Below are 18,934 nucleotides of genomic sequence, written 5' to 3'. Positions count from 1 at the left end.
TTCTTTGAATTATAACACTAGCTATCTTTCCATGAACAAAATTCTATAAACTCTTTTTTAGAAACCCAAAAATACGTGCTTAGTTCTAAAAATATAATAAATATGCTTTTATTATAATTTGCTACAAATCATATTTATTCAAGACTTACACCATTGGAGCTGCTTTCCTTGGCCGATCATGGAAGAATCCTTTTTCGCTGCCTCAGTAAATTAAATTATTGTGAACTCGGTTTGGACTTTATTCGAAACTGACGCATTGTACACGTTATATTTCGAGGCAAAGGTTTTGCTATGCTCTTTCGATAATTTCCAAAAATGGTATCGACGCGACCGTTGAGTTTTGCCTTTTCTGCGTGTCGAACCGAAATAACCGAACCGAGTCCAAATGTACCGATTTGATTTTATTTAACACTCGGTGTATTTTACGTTATTTTTCCATGTAATTTATTCACTCTGGGTTATGAGGTGACTTTTTATTCGGCAAAAGGCATCACAAATTTAAATGGAAAACAATAAAAAAATTTAATTTTTATCATTCAGTAGGCTTTTCTCGTTGATCAATTTACTTTTGCCTGTTTTTTCTTGTATTTTACTGTATTTCGATTAACGCTTGCAATATTCCTCTCGCTGATGATGCTGATGTTGTTGCTGCATCTGCTTTCGTATTGGTGAATTAATGCATTTTCGCACACAAAACCACTCGCGCACACACACACTCAGATATATAGCAGCCGCTGCTCACACAAACACACTCAGAATGGGGAAGGGGTGGTGGCACTTGCCTTTTCAGATAATAACAATTTATTTTCGCTGTGTGTGTTTTGGCGGCGTTTTGTTTAATCGCTCGCCGCCGTTGTTGTTGTACTGCTTTTTTTTTAGCTCGCTGCAAACGACGCGCGCGGTCCGTTCACTCCAAAAATTTTCAAAACAATGTGACCGTTAGTGATGCTCTTGTGTGACCGACACAATGTGGTCGCAGCAGTGTCCTATGAAAATACACACACCCTAAGTTAATACCAAAAATATACTAAACATTTATTTTGTCCAGCACCCAAACCATTAACATCAGTTTTTCAACAGAACTATGTTAAGCGCAGGTGTTAACTTATATTTATTTTATAAGTGGACTTTGTTGTCCTGAAACTTAATCATCACCAGAATCATTATCATGCTCTCTAGCTTTATTTCTCGTTTAACTTATGAAAACCACAAATATCAAAGACCAACATAACATAGCTTTACACCGGAAAAGTATAGTAGATAGTATAGCCAAGGAGTCAGCTCTAGCTGTGTTGGTTATCGTTATCGCGGCTAGCAGCTTGTTTTGTTTTGCTTACACGACAAATAAATAAATATAAAAGAAGTATGAGTAATTTAAAATCGGACCTGGATGAATACTTGCTACTGCAGAGTGATCAGAAGAAACCAAGTTTCAACGTCAAGTTGCCACAGCTGAAAGTTCCATTTTTCTCCAGCTCCGACCCAGAAGCAAATAGTTTTCTGAAAGATAGCGACTCATGTTTTCCAAAATTGGTGGGTTTATCAATCTCTGGTGTGTTCAGAATGTGCTAATTTAAAATTGAACTTTTCTAGTCTCGCCTGCAGCGAATCGTGGGCTTCGTGGCCTGTTTAGGAATGGGCGCATTGTGCATGACCCTTTCCACGTTCTACATTCCCTTCCTAATATTGAAGGCCAGAAAGTTTGCCTTGCTCTACACCCTTGGCAGCCTCTTTTTCATTTTGAGCTTTTGCTTTCTCTCCGGATTTGGATCCTTTTTAAAGCAAATGTTTTCCAAACCAAGACTGCTCACCTCGCTTTCATATAGTTCCTGTTTGATTTTAACCTTATACTGCGCCTTGGTGGCCAAAAGCACCGCATTTACAGTCCTTTTTGCAGTGGCGCAAATAATTGCATTGCTCTTTATGGTCCTGGGCACTGTCCCTGGGGGAGCTACGGGGCTCAAGTTCTTCGGACAACTCTTCAAGAACACCGTTTCCGCTTCAACAAGTGTACTGCCTGTATGAAGGAGGGGAAATCTGGAAAATGAGCTCCACCACCGCAGCAATAAAAGTAACTTATTAACTCATTGATAAATCTAAAATAAAACTTATTTGTGATACCACGCGCCTCCCAACTGTACGATATCAACTGTATAGATATTTATTCGTAGGGCTTATTTAAAATGCGTTCTTACTATAATTTCATCATCATTTTCAGGTATTCGAAGAAAGGCCAGTTCTGCACGTTGAAATTGTAATAGTAATTGTATATAAAGACAAAACTGGAGTGTAATGCATATTTCGTCTACACATTTTATACTTTATTGACTTCCACCTAGCGAATTCAGATAATTTGTGCACAACAAACTAATCTAAGAAGTAACGTGGGTTTCAATAATCGCTTTCGCTCTTACTATTCAAAATTGGTCATTCATCGATCTCTCCCAGATACAAAGTCTTATCGCTGGATCCAGATAGAATCAGGGGTTCTTTTGGGCTGAAATCCACGGCATTGACACTGCCATTGTGTCCGGGCAGCTTGTAAAGAATTCTCCTTGTATTTACATCCCAAATATAGACATGCCGATCGGCGGAACCCGATGTTATTTTATCGCTTCCCGGCGACCAAGCGCATCTCAGCAGATTCTTCTCAAAATTGTGCTGATGGCCTTGGAATACCTTCACACATCTTTCCCCGGGTGCATAAGGTCTCACGTCCCACACCCTCAAGGTGTTATCCATGGCATTTGTCAAGATAAAGTCTCCTTCGGGGGACAAGGACATTCCGGTAATCGTATCCGAATGCCCTCGCAGATGGTGCAAGACAGCCTGTTTTCGAATGTCCCAGATTTTGACTTCGTTGTCGATCCCGCCGCTAATTACTTGTTCTCCAGTGTCACCAAAACAAACAGCTGTGACTTGAAAAGGGGATTCCAAAGTGTGTGCCGCGTGTTTTTTCCTGGCGTCCCAGATTTTTATGGTGCGATCATCGCTTCCCGAGCAGAGGAGCTGTTGACCCCTACGCGAGCCCTGAACGCTGTTCACGAAGTTGCCATGCCCCTTGAACCGCCGTTGCCGCTGGCCCGTGGCTATGTCCCAAAAGGCCAGAGTTTTATCAGTGGAGCAGGTAAAAATGTGCGATCCATCCGGCGTAAAGTGAGCTTCCATAACAGCACCGCTGTGTCCCGACATGGCCATCACATTCTCGCAGTCTTCGTACACTTGCCAGATGTCTGAAATCCATATTAATTGTTTTACATGCTATTTCTATAATCAAAGATGTTCAAGAACTACAAATTCATTTGCGCCCAAAAATGTGACGATATAGGCTCTCATACACGGCACTATTGTATGAATGCATAGATAGCTTGGTATTCATACGACTTTATCACACATTTATTCCAAATTTTACTCACAGATTTGCCTATCGAACCCAGAAGAAAGCAATAACTCCCCCTCGGGATGGAATTCCGCTGTGAAAATCTCTCCCTCATGTCCTTCTAATTGCATTATGGGCGCCTGCAGGTTTGAGGTACGCCTCACTCCCTAAAAATTATAGTAAAAGCATATTCAAAGTTTATCAAAATTTACTTAGTGCTTCTTCTTGCTAGCACGCTTACCGATTCAAGGAGCGCTTTGTCCCTGTTTGTGTAGGCCATCAGATCATTTTTGCTACGCTTTGCCTCTTGGGCCAAAATTACGCTATTATTGGGTCTTTTGGTACCCATAATTAAGATTTTGTTTGTAAAAACAGAAGCCTTATAATTTTTTTTCTTCCGCTCAAGCTGTATGGCTGTGTGACCAGAGTTCGAAATATAATATTACCGACATGGCTGTTAGCGATTAATTCAGATATTTCTGAATAGATGTGGCTACTTTCAGTGAGAACAAAGGAAGTGAAAGTCGGCAACTCTGGCAAAAATACTGAAAAACATTTTACCAGAATTGTTTCTCATTTTATTTTTACACAATTTGCAGTTTTACAATGTGAAACTAACCAAGAAAAACGGGTCTCCGTCTAGTAGGCATCAACGCGTGGGGGATCCGCAAAAAATTCTTGTCCCTTACGCTCCCCCTTGAGCCACTGCTTGTAGCGTTCGTTTCGCATTGCCTGAAAGAGGAATTTTTAGCATTTTAGACAAAATTACAGATCGTTAGGGATATGAAGCTACGGAAAAACTCACATGGAAGCGCATCAGTTGCTTCTGCATGCCGACGCACTCCTGAAAGTCGGAGATCAGGTCGGCGCACTCCCGTTTTCCACGCTCCAGGCCATAGGCCTCGAAGCACTCCATCATTTTCATCTCGAATTTTCCGCACTTGTCGTAGGTCTGGTGGTTAATTAGGCACCCGGTCAGATCGGTTAAGGGCAGGCGTAGAAAGGGGGTAAGCGACATTTTGTCTGTGGAGCGAAGCACACACACTGTGACGTAACAATAAACAAGGGGTTTAAGCCTTCAAGCCGTTAGCAGTCTCTGGCCCCCAAGAATTTCAATGTATTCTCTACAACGTTAAGTAGAGTATATCCTGATCACACACCTTAAATTGTTGGCAATACCCAAGGAATTGTCTTATATTGCCTTAATTCCAGCACAAAAACAAGACTGTCATCGATTTCTGATATCGGGTATCGTTTTTTTCGAGATTCGACAGCTGATAGTGTTGGTTAGCGCGCGAACCGCTTCCACGTTTTGTTTATAATTTTAATTACACGAGAAGCTATGAAAAACCAGGATTTGGTGGAATATTTAAGGTCGTGCGGGGTGTGCGAAATTTGCCAGCTGCGTTACCTGAAGGCCAGAGGCGCGGAGTATAGAAACATCAATGAGACTTTGCAAAAGGTAAGAACGGTTTAATTTGAATTTGTTGACAACTAATTGATGTCTAACTTGTCCGTTTAAATGCCCAGTTGGATGTAAAACTAAATGAAAATGTGGAAAACGAAGAGCTTGTTATATCCGAAGGGAGTCAACCATCTAAAAGGGCCCGTCTGGGCGTGTGTTCAACGTGCCTGGGTTTATTCTCCAAAGACTTTCAGAATGAGCTGCTCAGCAGCATTTTGGCATCGGATTTCGCGAAATACGATTGCCAGAAAATCGTTCTGGCGATTTGTCTACCGATGTCGCTTCAGTTGAGACAGCTGGCCATGTGGTTTGCCTTGCGAAGAAGATTTGGACCATCTATAGACGAAAACAATCCCCCAGACGTGCCTATAAAAGAGGCTGTCAAGCTGATCCTACACCCTATAATCTGTGAAAAGCTGGCCAAGGTTTACGATGCCAACGGTCTGATGATCAATATAGACCTCACGCACAGTCTGGAAGGCGAAGAGGTGGAAAAACTGGTCAAATTAAACAAAGAAGCCTTTCCCGCCAAGGCCTCGCATCAAAAGCGCATTGAAATTTCGCGAGGTTTACTAGAGAAACAGTATCAACCCTCCAAAGTTAAGGCGGAAACCTATGAGAAATATTTTCAGATACCCTGCTCTAACGTAGAGGAATCTATAAAACTTACTTCCATAGACCTGCAGGGACCATTGATTTGTGTAGCTGGCAGATATCGAAAGCTGAGCAGGGAACTTTCACATACTCCCTGGATTTTGAATGGCCAAAGGCTCATGGAGGACAGTATCGAGGAAATTATAATTAGGCATGTCGGTCCCCACTTTACAGAGAAGCTGGGCAAAATCACCTTCATGTCGAGTGGCAGAGAAGATGTGGACGTCCGATGCCTGGGGAAAGGAAGGCCTTTTGTTCTAGAAATTCCAAATGCCAAAAGGAGTTGCCTAACTAAAGATGAAGCCTTTGCGATGGAACGGGCTGTGGATGCGTCTGGTATGGTGTCTATACATCACCTCCAAGTCGTGCCCAGAGAAGAATTAACCCACATAAAGACGGGAGAAGAGCAGAAAAAGAAATTCTATCGCGCTCTTTGTGCCCTGCAAGAACCAGTATCAGTAAAGATTCTGGAACAACTGCAAATATCAGCAAGCTTTAACATACAACAAAAGACCCCCATACGAGTTCTTCATCGTCGTCCATTGCACACGCGTCCCAGAACAATTTACAGTGTCACCGCCAAGGTGCATCGTGGAAATCCAAAAGCCTTGATCATCGATATTGTCACTCAAGCGGGGACTTACATAAAAGAGTTAGTTCATGGCGAATTTGGTAGGACCACGCCATCATTGTCCTCTATTATAGGCAAACCCATGGATATTCAAGCTCTAGATGTGGTGGGAATCGATTTAGATTGGCCACATGAAGTAGATAACTCGAAACACAAGGAATAGCGATATTATTGTTAGGTACAAATCCATTTAAATGTTAAATGCTTAACACTTAAATTGCAAAAATGCAGAGAATAAACAACAACATATGTGGATGAATTTTGATTACTAAGTTCATTATATGTTTAGTTCAAAATCATCAAAACCCAGATTACGGGGTATAACCCTAGCCTTTTTTTCGGTCTATTCAAACTTGTCCAGTATTATTCCGTGACTTTGAATCTCGATCCCCAAAATATTGGTAACAGAGTTAGACAGCGAGCCAGAGGACAAAGCGGACATGCGCAGTTAATGTAATTTGGAGTCAAGTTGCGTGCTCTCACCATAGGCAGGTTCCAATATTGGCTACAAAAGTATAAAGTAAGCGGACAAATTCGGCATTCGTTGCTAGCGAGTTGCTCTGGTTTGTTATGGTCAAGTCAAGTGGAGTGGATAAAATTTGAAAGTGACCGAGCATAGTAGCCAGGCCATTTGCAACCGGATGCAAGCGTGCGTGACAATTAAAACATGAGCCCGTGTGCGCAATCGGGAGTCAGTTGGTTAGATAATTGAATTTAAAAAGAGCGGCCCAGTATGTTTTTCCGGCGCGTTTTGGATAGTGCCAGAAATCATTTGCCCCCTAAGTCGACCACGGAAAGTCCGGCAGTGCATTATTACAGCGAGGACAGTGAGAGTGTCACATATGTGAGTGGTGCCGTCGACTGTGAAGTCAAGGACAGTAATAACAACCAGTCAGCAGTCGGCGCGGGTGCTCCACTACCAGCTATAATGAAAATTCAGCGCCGAGCGGAAGCTCCTATCGGTGCAGTGCAGCTAACGCCGCTGTGGGAACACATACTGCGCACCCGCCGCCTTCCGGAAACAATTTTCCCTAGCGCCATGTACGCGGAGTTCCATGAGCGCCTGCAGGACCCAGAGTGGCAGGTGAGGCAGCACGCTCTGCGAGTCCTCGTTGACGTCCTGGTGGTGATGCAAGACGAGGCCGATGGCCATATGGAGCGGGAGCAGCTTATTGGTCTGCTGGTCGAGAACCTTGGTCACCAAGCCCCCACCGTGCGCAAAGGAGCTCTCGATTGCTTGCGAGTCTATCTCGCCGAAACTGCAATTCCGGAGACGGTTATGCTGGGAATTTTAGACGCAGGCCTGACGAAGCAGGTGCCAGCGGATTCGGAGCACATGGGTCGCCTTAGCTGCGGCGTTTTGCTGTCCGTGCCTGCCCTTCTGCAATCAATAATGCATACGGCGCAGAGACACCGCATTGTGCATAGCACCGTGGAGCGAGTGGTCGCACACATGGATCAAGTGGTGCAGCAAGAAATCACCGTAAAAGTCTTAAGCAAGATCAGGGAGCTTTTGGGCGTTCACGAGTTCGAAGAAATTATGGGCAACGTGGGTCGTGGAGATACGCTGTCTAGGTACTACCAACTGTCTCAGGTTTACGGGGTGTCTGGAAAATCGAAAACAGGGGGCGAAGTAAAAGCTGGCGCCTGGCGCGCCTTACCACGTGAGCAAGGATGGAGAAACGGCAATGCTGTACAGAACCTGGACACCACGCTCCAAATACAGTCAAACTGCTTGGACATGGGAAAGATCATTATGGAAACAGAAATCAAGATCAACGATGATACAGTGACTATGCGGATTCTGGAGGCGGATACCGAGACCGAAGAGTCTGATAGCCCAACAAGGATTTTCTCTAATGAAGAAGATGGGACGGATTTAATTTGCCACCCCCTTTCGTCCAGTGGCAGCACCCACCAAGAGCCTAATATAGGGGCGGGGATTGTGAAAGTTATAAGTGATTCAGAATTGGATGAGCCGCACATCAAGGCGGGTAGTGTTTCCGAGCCGGGTACTCCCTCTCGGGGATTAAAGCGAGTAACCTTCGGAGGTGAGATCGTTAAGATGCGAACTCCTGATAGCGACGCAGCCTCCTCTACAAACAATTCTCGAAGCCCTACCCAGACCAATCAGAGTATTACTGTTTCGTCTTCGGAAGATGCAGCGATCTCCGACCTGGTCTCATCAGACGAGAAGTCTACCCTTTCTAGACCCGTCAATGACAAGAGGACCACGGCACTCGTGCTGGAGATCCCTTTCGACAATACCAAGCCATTGCCTCAAGACCGATCATTATGCTCGCAGCCTCACCGGCATCAGAGCAATGCGCAGAGTGAGCCGTCATCGAACAGTCCCCGCAATCGGCAGGAAAACAAAGCACGGCTGTCGCCATCACCTAGCTCTCCCGGGTTTCGCAGCCGCAGCACTAGTCCGACGGGAAGCAACAACATCAGCCCAAAAGTGCCGCACAAGCAAATCGAGGTTCTGCACAATCTGCAGCGCGATCCGTCTCCGCGTTCTCAGCGACGCTCAGAAGACATGGATGGGAATGGGGATGGAAAAGCCCTTCATGCAACAGGGAATCCCTCTTCCTCACCAACACAGCCGCTTATTAGTCGAACAAGATCCGCCTCTACGATGTCTCCTGTGTCACCGGCCACGCCGAAATCGTGGGAGGATCTGGACATTGTGAACTTAAAGACGCTCTTGGAGTTGCGATCTGGGGTATGTTCCTAAAGCGTTATGACTAAGTCCAAATAATTGCATTAAAATTAGTGGCCGACATTTAGCAATCCTCGTGTAATTGCACCCCTCTAATCAAGTCTCCAGCATGGTCTACTTTGTGCGACCAAAAATAAAGCAATGAAATCACTTCACACGCTACGCCAACGCGGGTTCCGGGTCGCAGGCGCTTTGGGCTCTAACTGGGTCAGTAGGATATGTACAATTTCATATGCGTTCATAATTCTGCCTTCATAATGGCAGCCGCCCTGCTTTATTGCGGACGAGACACGCATCACTCCCCCAGTAGGTATTGCTATAACGGGTGCTATTATATCGCTCCTTACTAATGAAAATTTCAGCGATAAGCGAGCACTCTCCCCTAGCCGGCACTCATATTGGTGACTATAGAGTAGGGACCGGCTTCTCTCGGGCTACTGTACCAATGACCTATTAATTTTTCTACGCTCACGTACTTAGAACATAAAGGGAAGGAGTTAACTACGAGTATTACACGTAGTTACACGTCGAAGAACTTGCACAAATCCCTTCAAAAGTTATTCAAAGTGTACATGAATATGCTTTTGTTTTTGTCATTTCCTTGACGGATAATCAAACCAGTTGTGCTTTTTACATACTATTCTTGTAACTGATTGTAAATTTTAACGTCTACAAAAGTGGGCACACTACAGTTAGGATCAGTGGACCATTTGCGTCAGTTCTTAGATACTAGTTGAAGTTCGCATGCACACTGCCAAACATTTTTTTCTTGGCAAGATTCAACTGAAAATTTTAATAGTCATTGTGTAATATAATATAAATTATATATTATAAACATGACATCTACATTCTCGGTTTTGCCGAGTTCCCAGTTTCCCATGTTTAGTTAAAGGAAATAATTCACAGTAACGGCAAAAAAGAATGGACGATTTAAAAAAAAAACTTATAAACGGAAAAATTGCTAAAAAAAAAAAGTGCGTCAGAAAAATAATTCGTTATTTTGCTATACTCAGGGTTGGCAATTGCTGCCTCAGATGTACCTCTTATCAGGACCAACTTTTTGAGTGGTGCACAAAAACTTTAGGATTCCGGTGGCAGTTGCATGTTGTGCAGACTGGGCGTTGAATTGGGATGGATTGCTTCGCTAAGGGAGCTGCGGCCGAACACCAAGGGTTCCTCGCCATTGCCGTTGCTGGCTGGTCAATCATTTAAGTGCACGCGATTTTCATAGTACCAGAACCAGGCTCAAAGCAAGAAGACCAACAATAACTGGCTCCCAGCTTGCAGCTTGTATGCGACGAAAAAGTAGTAAGACTACCATTACAGTACGGTGTTTGATGAAGACGCTGGCCCTAGGGAAAAGGGTGGGGGAGCAGAGCGTGTCTGCAACTGGGTCATTTCAAGCACAAAAATATAAATAACATTAACGAAAATCACAGCGCGTTCTAAATAGAAGCAGGATTGTACGTCGCTATTGACCGCTAGCCTTTGGACCTTTTTCTTGCATGGACAATTTCATAACTATAAGTATACCCGTCACTTGTAGAGTAAAAAAGAATCTAAGAGGTGATCAGAATCACTTGCCCTGCGATCGTGTGAAAAATAATCTATTAATTTGTTTCTATTTAAGAAGCGCACAATGAGTTAGTACAAGATCGAGCCGGTTAGCATGTTTATAAGTACACATATTTTTGACAAAATAAAGTTCATCAAATGACGTTTTTGACACTTTCAGTAGACGTTGTTACATGTCATGCACACACAGTTCTTGTATCTAATTTCTGCGGCATTAATTTTCGAATTTGCTAAATTAGCACAAATGGGCCATAAAACACTAGGCACGCCAAAATGTACTTACCGATTATTCACTTCTTTGTTTTACTTATTCTAGGATTGGCGCAATCGTCTAATGGGCATAGGCCAACTGGAGCTTGCCTTAAGCTCTTCGAGCAATTTGGCCTTGGTCCAACCGTATCTGGATAGTCTGCTTCGAACCCTCCTCTCATCGGAGCGTCACTTTGAGGTCTCCGATCTTAAGCGAGAGCTACTGGTTAACCTAATCTCGCGCCTACCATTGGACAACTTGGAGGAGCGCACACCACAGATTTTGTCGGGACTCTGTCGCCAGGGCAACGCTGGAGCAAACCGGGTATGCAAGGCTCTGATGCAGCGCCTTCCCGCGGGAACCATAGTTGCTAAGCTGACCTCACCAGAATTCCTCCATGCAAAGAGTTCAAAGGTTTGTTATTCTGCATTGCACGATCCCAATTATTGAATCTTCATGTACCGCAGTTCCGGGACCACGCTCTTCAAATGTCAATTTTTGCGCTGATGACCTTCCCGGGAACCTGCTTCGACATCAGCCTGTTGACGACTCAGGCCGTCTACTCCCTTCTTAACCGAAAACGACGGGTGCGGCAGGCGGCTCTGGAGGTTCTAGCAGTTCTTGCCGATATCTCGTCCATCAAAGAGGTTTTAACCATTGTGTCGGAGACAACGGACGGCGTAGAGCTTGGGCCAATGGTGTTGGAGGCGACAAGTGTGCGGCTATCGCGTTTACAACTGCCCATCGTTACTCCCGACAGCGGCGTGCTCTTCGTTTTCAACCAGACTGATCCACCTGGAGCCAGGCGATTTGGAGCTGATGTAGACTGGATCCATCAGGGTGAGGGCTCTGCCTCTCCCAATACAATTAAGAGGCGACGCATGCGGGCTGCAAGCAGCCAGCGCAATGTACTTGGGGGAGCGGAAGCAAAAAACAAGAATGATCCATTCCCCAGGTACGAAACAAGGTTTACTTAGAGGTATTCTTATCCACATAAGCCTCATATCGCAAAATAGCATTGTTACGTTAGAAAGGCGTTATAAGTATAGAATTAAGATTAAAAATTCGCCCCAACCTTTAGAACTGACAAAAGCACTTCAATAAAATGCATATCCGCAGTTTCAGGCAGGTCAACGAGAGCGTGCATCGCCATTCCTTCCATTCCCCCCCGGAAACGTTGGACATGGCTAGCCCAATTAATGTTAGTCCAATACCTTTTGTTATTTTTAATAGAACTAAAATAACTTCTCCCTAGGACTTTTCGCAAAGATTAAGTTTTGGCGCTAAGACTAACGGTGGTAGGTCTCTTCTGAATTTATTCAATATATTCAATAACACTAACCATTGCGAACGCAGGAAGTCAATCCTTTATTGAACGTCGCTTTTTGGCCAAGGCGTGCTCTGATACTTCCATGGACGGCCGAAGTACCGACAGCACCACCACTACCTGCAGCAGTGGTAGCGCCACAGACAGCTTTATACAGCTCACTTCCCGCACGGGCGGTCGACTTGCCGGACCAAACTCCAGGTTTGCATTGTCACCCACCAACGTCAGAGCAGCTTAATAAAACACTACTCACAGATTTCCCACCATGAACCAGCATGCAGACTTTGTCAACAATTTTATGCGCAGCATGCAGCGAGGCTCTAAGTCCCATTCCGTGGAGAGACCGAACTACCCGAAGGTCAGTTACTCGATCCCAAAGTCCCAGCAGATGATCCGCAAGAAGTTCCAGCACAAGGATTCTTTCACAAAGCTGGGGGACGAACCACCTGGTCAAAGTTAGTATCACTTCTCTGCTCGTTCTGCCAACGTTTGATATATTTCGTTATTATAGGCATCGAAAATAACAAATTTAACGAATCTCAGAGGAGAAAATCCGGTATTTCCACAGACCACATGGAATCACTGGACAGCAAATGCGCCGACGTCATCAAGTCAGTGTAAGATTCGTCTATATATTTTATTCGGGGGCCGGCAAATAGGAAACCCATTTATTCAGTCGCCACAATGATTTACCCCTCGCTGGGTGCGAGTGTTAACCTAAATTTTGAAACACCCTACTCAAATCCACACAGATATTTGAGCATAAGGCAGGGTGAAAGTTATGGGGACAATTCACTTTAGCGAATTTGGTTGTTTCTCTGGCCAATACACGCACCCTGCTGACAAAACTGTGGCATTAAAGGAGTCGAGTTCTTTAACCTAAATAATTTAAATGCGCAGTGGAAACCGCGTTGGTGAAATCTAAGTATGTGGCGGGTGACATTGGGCAACGTCAGTAGCGACGAACCTTCAAGTGACCACTGGCAACTCGATACGAAATGCTAGAAACGATTCAAGGGGCAGAAAATTATTTTCTTCGGCGGTTTTCTACAATTCTTTCCTGGGTAAATTAAATGCCCGACTAGTTAAACAGGTATGGATTACCAAGACCAGTTTAATTCGGACTGGTCTCAACTATAGAAAAGTTTGCCAATAAGGGTAACTGCTTTTTGGACAGTAACATTTTGGCTATCCAAGATGTTTTACATACATTTGAAGCTCTCTCGGGAAATGGCAACTTGTTGTTTTATAGACTTCGGGACTTTCCGAAACGAAGGCGCCCGAAGATGGCAAGAAGGTCCTTGCCTAGAAGTCGAGAAGCTTTAGCAAATGTCGTAGGACCTATGGCCAGTTGGCTTAGAACTTTGTTCCTGGTGAGCACTAGACCTTTCCGTGGCTGACTTGACAGCCTGTGGGTGGCTAGGCGTTCTGACCACTGGGGTAGTGTTCGTGTGCTTGCTTGGAAAACGCAATGTCCTGTATTCGTTTGCAACTTTGGTTTTGTTGTGGATTCCCGGTATGGAAATTCATTTGAAATGACCAAAAGGACTGGCGACGGGCATTGCAAACAGTCAGCAAAGTCGCGTTGTTTTAAGCGGACGCCTATTGCGGATAGGGTTAGTTCGAGTATGTGTTGTTTCCAGTAGAAAATCGCCTGGATAATTATTCATTGGCTAGCGCAAAAAAATGCTGAATGCGTTTTCCTGTGGCGAACAGCCATCTGATCTATTGCGTAGAACATGTACTCTATTCCACACGGTCAGAGACTGCATCTGCCCCAGGGTTTCGGAGGTACACTCCACATTACGTGGGGCTTTTTCTGGACACCGTTCGTTCTGCGGCTTCTGCTGCACTGACACGGCTCTGGAGTCCAGAAAATCGATGCAAATTGATACAGAAACCCAGCTCGCCGATGATAAGCACTCTTTCCCCGTGTTTCAGCAGCCGGAAGATAGTGAAAAAGAAAAAGTTTTGGCTCAATATGTAGAGTTGTGAGTCGTTATAACGTAAATCCAATTGTACTAGCCATTTATTCTTTTCTTTTTGCCCAAACAGGGATACCGAAACAGAAGTTAACGGTATGACGAATGGCTCCCCCATTTCCGCAAGTTCTACTAGCTATTCGCAAAAGTCAACAGCCTCGGCGAAGTCGAGCATAAGCCAAAACGAGATGGGGAAGCGACCATTCTCATCCACTGGCCTTTGGAACGATTGCAAGGTGGAAGTGCTGAACAGGGAGCACAATCCCAACGAAGCGTTCGGGGAATTGGTGGTAGATGCCATTAAGGTGCAGACGGAATCAGAACCTACTGCCCATGAGGAGCTGCTCAAGCTTAATGGAAGCCTAAATAGCCTTCACAGCAAAACGGAGAGCATCAAAACTCAGCTGGAGGAAACTACCCCGCAACTTTCGAGGGCTCAGTCAGTAAAATCGCTGCTAATCGAGGAGGACATTGAGAGCAGCAACAGTTTCGTCGTAGTTGAAGAAGTGGAGAACGAGCTGGAGTCATCCCCAGCGAAGGGCGAGGAGGAAGTCCCCTTGCAGGAGGAGCTAGCAACACCGGTAAAAGCTACAAAACTTGAAAATCATACTTTTGGTCCAAAGTTGGTTCCGACACACGACGAAATAGTGATCCATTCACGTAGCGTTTCCCTGGACTCTCTTTATGGGACGCGACCGGCTTCAAAGCAGGGATCTATGGACACAAGCACAAGCACTGCGGAAAACACTTCACAAACTGGTTCTCAAATTGGAAATACTAGTGTCCCTGCAAAAGCTCAACACACGCCGCTTAAACACAAGTCCAAAACATCGTACTTCCTGCGGGCACAACGGCGAATCTCACCTTCAAAGCAGCCCATCAAAATGTCGCAGGCAGAGCTCTTCCCGCAGAATATGGTTCGATTTGATAGGCCCCGTGAGGCTTTGCTTAAAACTTTTGACCAGTTGGACTCCAGCAACTGGGAAGTAAACGTGTCCGGCTTGAAAAGCATGGTACGTTTGATTCGCTACCATGCCGAGACATTGGACAATCAGATGCACATGACCTGCATCCAGCTCACCCGCTCAGTCCGAAATCTGCGCTCCCAAGTAGCTCGAGCTTCCTGCCAAGCAGCTGCGGAGCTGTTCTCGCTGAAGTCCACCAGCCTTCAGCAGGAATGTGACGACTTGGTATGTGCCCTCCTGCACCGCACCGCCGACACGAATAGGTTTCTCCGTGCTGACGCCAATCGAGCCCTGGAGTCGATGGTGGACCATGCTCAGCCGCAGAAGATTCTAAACATTCTTGCGACAAAAGGAGCTCAACATCAAAATGCCTTGGTGCGCACGACATCAGCAAAGCTGCTCTTCAGACTAGTTGAGCGTCTGGGCAGTGACCGGATCTATGCAATGGGCCGCGAGAGCCGCGACAAGTTTTTTGTGGTTGGAGCGAATCTTCTTCTCGAAGGCAGTCTAGAGACCCGCAGCTACGCAAAGTCCTTGTTCCGGGCTTTATCCGAAAATCATAATTATCAGCGGCTGCTTTTGGAGGTGATACCACCACGCACCTACAGAAATGTTGAAAAGACTCTTAGGAGCATCACACGTTGACTATGGCAGATCAAGATCTGTACAGCATAGGTTTAGTATCCAAAGCCACTGGAAGCTTACAGGATTAGGGTGTTCGCTAATAAATTAGAGTCAAGTATTAAGAATAATTATACAGTACACTAATAAAACACAATACACCACAGAGTAAACTGCTTCATTTGATACATAATTTTCTGCAGATATCCAGCTCATTAAACGATTAAAGACGGTAACTTTTGATTTTGGTTTTGAGTAACTGAAGGACTAGGGTATACATAAAGACGAAAATGTGGTGAAATCTTAAAGCAATCTGCGTTTGTTGTTGGAGCGTTGGTCCGATCTTCTGCTGCCTCCCTGCATGTGCTGGTGGTGTTGCTGTGGTTTTAGCCGGTTGCGTTCCATTACGGAGCTGTCGCTCCGGCGCCGTTGATCGGCGTTGTGTCCAAAAGGATTGCGATCGTACGGCTTGCCGTTATGCAAACTGTGTCGGGCGTGACGCAGTGGCGATGGCTGCGGTAGAGCCTCCATCATGAACTGATTGCGCAGACGACTTTGGTTGTAGGCAGGTAGCTGCTTGCCGCCCTGCTGCTTGATGGTGACTTTCTTTTGGAACAGTTCAAGGCCCTGGTACAAGTCTAGGGCAAAAGGCACCGCACACAGGCGTTGGTATGTGACAAACCCGAAATTCCGGGGACGCCCATTGTTATCGGTCGGTATCCGCACTCCTTCGATGGGGCCAGCTTGCAGGAACACCTCGTAAAGGATCTCCTCCGTCACGCGCTCGTCGAGATTCCCGCAGAACAGAGTCCGTTGCTCCTCGTCCTCCTCCTCATCGTCGTCGTCCTCCAGTTGCCCAACCAACTGGTCACCGTTTTCATTGGGCAGGAAAGGGTAAATTGGCTGCTCTTGGTGCTGGCCAGATGGAATACCGTATCTGTAACCATCTATGTTCGTTTCCGAAATCGTCATGACCGACGCACCACTATACATTTGCTGCATTAGTAACTGCAAGTCCATTTATCTTCGACAAGTAAACACACAACAAATCGGACGTAGTGATGGCAGAAGATAACATCGGTAATGTGTGAGCTGTTTAAGAACTAGTTACTAGCGCGAACTACCTAAGAACTAGATCCTAGTGGGGAGTTTATAGTCTTTAAAATCTTCGGTTATTAAGAACTAGTTCCTAGTGGGGAGTTTCGAGTCTTTAAACTTTCCCGTAATGAGGTGAAATATAACTTTGCTTCCGCGGTGCATAAGCATTGCTGATAACAAAGACATTTTAATTATTCGTCCCGCCGGCTGATGTTCTCGATTGTTGTCGATGCCGCCTCTTTTTATTGAGCTTCCCTTGTAGTGCTACCTTCGCACACTTCATCTATCAACTCGGCGATATAAATCAAACCGAATATTTACTCAGGGGACTCTGGATACAAGCACAAACACAACGCCACAAATTCAATTGAGAGGTGAGAATTCGCGACGGACCGACCCAAGTGTACCCTTCATTCATCAACATTATTGAATGTTTGGGCTTAAACTGTTTGGGCTGAAAAACCTTAAACTTTTAATTGGCAATTTGAACACTACAATTTTTCGTACAAATAAAATGGAAGTGGGAAAAGATGATCGGGACATTGTTTAAAGAAGAGAAGCTTTCAAGCTCATCGAGTGAGTACTGAGTACGTTCTATGAGCGTTATCAATGCCACTTGAGCTAATATTTCGCGTAGCGTCGCAATTTGACAAATAAACTAGACCACCACATAGAAAAGAGCACTACGCTTGTGGATTTAAATACCTTTCAAATTGTGCACAGCTCAGGGTAGAAAAGCACGTTTACGCGGAATCGTCGTCGAACCTATTCAGTCGCCTTTTACGCGTGTAGCAGTACAATCCGCTCCAGAAATGGGAGAAGTTCCGAAAATCAAGAACTTGCCACAGGTGATCGAGCCTCACTTGCCAGAAGGGTGTACGCTGGACTCGTACTCCACTAGCTACCTAACCAAGCCCGGGGACAACTATGGCAGCATTATGTTATCTGTCCAAGCGAAAATCCGCAGTGCAGACGGTGGTATTCGGGATTTGCCGCTGATAGCCAAGTTGCCGCCCCTCACCAACGACCTTTACTGGCAGATCTTCCAACCCGAGCGGACTTGCATTACGGAGAACGCGGTGTACCAGTATCTGTCGCCGGAGCTGGATAAGTTGCAGCTGGAGTCAGGCATTCTGCCCGCCCAAATTTTTGACGGCTTTCCGCGATACTACGGCTCCCGCGTATCACTGGACAACCGCGCTACAAAAGTGGATCGGGATGCCGTTCTGGTCCAAGAGAACGTCACTACGCGCGGCTATCGACCTGGTAACAGACACCGGCCGTACAATCTCGCAGAAACTGTGCTTATTCTGCACTATTTGGCCCAATACCATGCCCTGCCTATCGCCCTGCGCCTGAAAAAACCGCAGGTGTACGAGGAGTATGTGCGGCCATACTTCAAGAAGTTCGATATGAACTCTAATATTGATCAGGCCGAGACGGAAATAATGAACAAGGAAATTTTAAAGGACATAAAGTTGGTGACTAGCGACGAACGGGACGTAAATCGCGTCAAGGAGCTGCTGGACATTTTCCAGGCTTTTCAAGCTAGCAACGATGTGGACGACGGCCCATTCACTACCCTCGTGCACGGAGACCTGTGGATCAACAATATGATGCTAAAATACGGTATGAGGGGTTAGTTCTTAAAGCAAAACAGGCTATATTAATACTTTAAGAATTTTGTCAGGTGAGGAAGGCACTCCACTCAAGGTGAAAATTGTTGACTTTCAAATCGCGCAGTACGGATCATTGGTGCATGATATCATCTTTGTGCTGTTCTCAAGTGTGGACGTAAATGTTCTCGAGGACAATTTCTACAATTTCCTGACCATTTATTACAACGCCTTCATTCAGACCTTGCGCAGCGTGAATGTGGACACCAGCAACTACACATACGAATTGTAAGACGAGTTTCCGCAGCCAATGGGATGACTTTTTTCATCGAATTTGTTGCAGGTTTCTCGAAGAGGTACAGCAAACTGCACACGTGCAGTTGCCTCACGCGATCTTTATGATGAAGGTTATACTGGCTGATAACAGTACGATTCCTAAAGACTATAAAGACGTGGATTTCTCGGTGCTCACAAAGAACACGGGTGCAAAAACTATTGTGACAAAATTTGAGGCTATCTTGCGACTAGGGAAAAAGTTTAATATATTTTACTGATCTATTTTTGCCAGTCACGAAATAAAAATTTCACCATAAAGCTGGTCACCTTTATCACATTCTCGTTATTTACACGTGTTTGTTATCAGGCATCG

General features: G+C 45.2%; 8 protein-coding genes across 25 annotated transcripts in view; 4 read left to right on the top strand and 4 right to left on the bottom strand.

The window, feature by feature from the left end:
- The window catches only part of spen (split ends), a 44,366-nt gene extending 43,429 nt beyond the window's left edge, over positions 1 to 937 (bottom strand). For 4 of the 5 annotated variants that reach the window (NM_079979.5, NM_001272873.1, NM_001272875.1 and 1 more), the window contains exon 1: positions 150 to 937. The gene's annotated coding sequence lies outside the window, so the exon portion shown is untranslated. Of the gene's footprint in view, positions 1 to 145 lie in introns of all 5 variants that reach the window. The other variant, NM_164374.3, reaches the window with a different exon arrangement.
- Positions 938 to 1,304: 367 nt separating this feature from the next.
- On the top strand, positions 1,305 to 2,133 carry CG33635 (uncharacterized protein). Its single transcript, NM_001032044.2, has 2 exons — positions 1,305 to 1,533; positions 1,594 to 2,133. Exons 1-2 carry the CDS (start codon positions 1,366 to 1,368, stop codon positions 2,023 to 2,025), a joined length of 600 nt encoding a protein of 199 aa, NP_001027215.1. The 5' UTR covers positions 1,305 to 1,365; the 3' UTR covers positions 2,026 to 2,133.
- A 169-nt stretch (positions 2,134 to 2,302) lies between these two features.
- CG3436 (uncharacterized protein) lies at positions 2,303 to 3,940 on the bottom strand. Of its 2 annotated transcripts, none has more exons than NM_001298614.1 (3): positions 3,621 to 3,940; positions 3,417 to 3,546; positions 2,303 to 3,233 (listed from the first exon to the last, which is right to left on the bottom strand). In NM_001298614.1, exons 1-3 carry the CDS (start codon positions 3,726 to 3,728, stop codon positions 2,428 to 2,430), a joined length of 1,044 nt encoding a protein of 347 aa, NP_001285543.1. In that variant the 5' UTR covers positions 3,729 to 3,940; the 3' UTR covers positions 2,303 to 2,427. The 2 variants fall into 2 exon arrangements, with proteins under 2 accessions (NP_001285543.1, NP_608501.1); NM_134657.3 differs by having other exon boundaries at positions 3,621 to 3,820.
- ND-15 (NADH dehydrogenase (ubiquinone) 15 kDa subunit) overlaps positions 3,939 to 18,934 on the bottom strand; it is a 41,305-nt gene continuing 26,309 nt past the window's right edge. Inside the window, exons 1-3 of one of the 10 annotated variants that reach the window (NM_001272867.1) lie at positions 4,791 to 4,880; positions 4,185 to 4,719; positions 3,939 to 4,111 (exon numbers count right to left, since the gene is read on the bottom strand). In NM_001272867.1, coding sequence (NP_001259796.1) covers positions 4,019 to 4,111; positions 4,185 to 4,397 — 306 coding nt within the window. In that variant the 5' untranslated portion in view covers positions 4,398 to 4,719; positions 4,791 to 4,880 and the 3' untranslated portion in view covers positions 3,939 to 4,018. Of the gene's footprint in view, positions 4,112 to 4,184; positions 4,881 to 18,934 lie in introns of those variants that run through there. The other 9 variants (NM_001169371.2, NM_164371.3, NM_001272865.2 and 6 more) reach the window with 9 other exon arrangements.
- Pus10 (Pseudouridine synthase 10) lies at positions 4,664 to 6,430 on the top strand. Its single transcript, NM_134656.4, has 2 exons — positions 4,664 to 4,841; positions 4,910 to 6,430. Exons 1-2 carry the CDS (start codon positions 4,722 to 4,724, stop codon positions 6,290 to 6,292), a joined length of 1,503 nt encoding a protein of 500 aa, NP_608500.1. The 5' UTR covers positions 4,664 to 4,721; the 3' UTR covers positions 6,293 to 6,430.
- Positions 6,669 to 15,738, top strand: CG42399 (uncharacterized protein). 2 transcript variants are annotated; one of them, NM_001272872.1, is made up of 9 exons: positions 6,669 to 8,854; positions 10,743 to 11,090; positions 11,144 to 11,631; positions 11,796 to 11,877; positions 11,932 to 11,974; positions 12,033 to 12,204; positions 12,259 to 12,458; positions 12,515 to 12,614; positions 14,059 to 15,738. In NM_001272872.1, exons 1-9 carry the CDS (start codon positions 6,863 to 6,865, stop codon positions 15,593 to 15,595), a joined length of 4,962 nt encoding a protein of 1,653 aa, NP_001259801.1. In that variant the 5' UTR covers positions 6,669 to 6,862; the 3' UTR covers positions 15,596 to 15,738. The 2 variants fall into 2 exon arrangements, with proteins under 2 accessions (NP_001259801.1, NP_608498.3); NM_134654.5 differs by having other exon boundaries at positions 12,515 to 12,620.
- Positions 15,742 to 16,646, bottom strand: CG11454 (uncharacterized protein). Its single transcript, NM_134653.4, has one exon. It carries the CDS (start codon positions 16,589 to 16,591, stop codon positions 15,875 to 15,877), a length of 717 nt encoding a protein of 238 aa, NP_608497.1. The 5' UTR covers positions 16,592 to 16,646; the 3' UTR covers positions 15,742 to 15,874.
- CG31974 (uncharacterized protein) lies at positions 16,878 to 18,892 on the top strand. Of its 3 annotated transcripts, NM_164370.3 has the most exons (4): positions 16,878 to 17,245; positions 17,307 to 18,298; positions 18,360 to 18,573; positions 18,629 to 18,892. In NM_164370.3, the coding sequence occupies exons 2-4, from the start codon at positions 17,482 to 17,484 to the stop codon at positions 18,837 to 18,839; spliced, it is 1,242 nt and encodes a 413-aa protein (NP_722609.2). In that variant the 5' UTR covers positions 16,878 to 17,245; positions 17,307 to 17,481; the 3' UTR covers positions 18,840 to 18,892. The 3 variants fall into 3 exon arrangements, with proteins under 3 accessions (NP_722609.2, NP_001259800.1, NP_001259799.1); NM_001272871.1 differs by having other exon boundaries at positions 16,878 to 18,307; NM_001272870.1 differs by lacking the exon at positions 16,878 to 17,245 and having other exon boundaries at positions 17,397 to 18,298.

Source organism: Drosophila melanogaster, chromosome 2L (assembly GCF_000001215.4).
Source record: "Drosophila melanogaster chromosome 2L".
Taxonomy (NCBI): domain Eukaryota; kingdom Metazoa; phylum Arthropoda; class Insecta; order Diptera; family Drosophilidae; genus Drosophila; species Drosophila melanogaster.
This window is presented reverse-complemented; position numbering and strand designations above follow the sequence as displayed.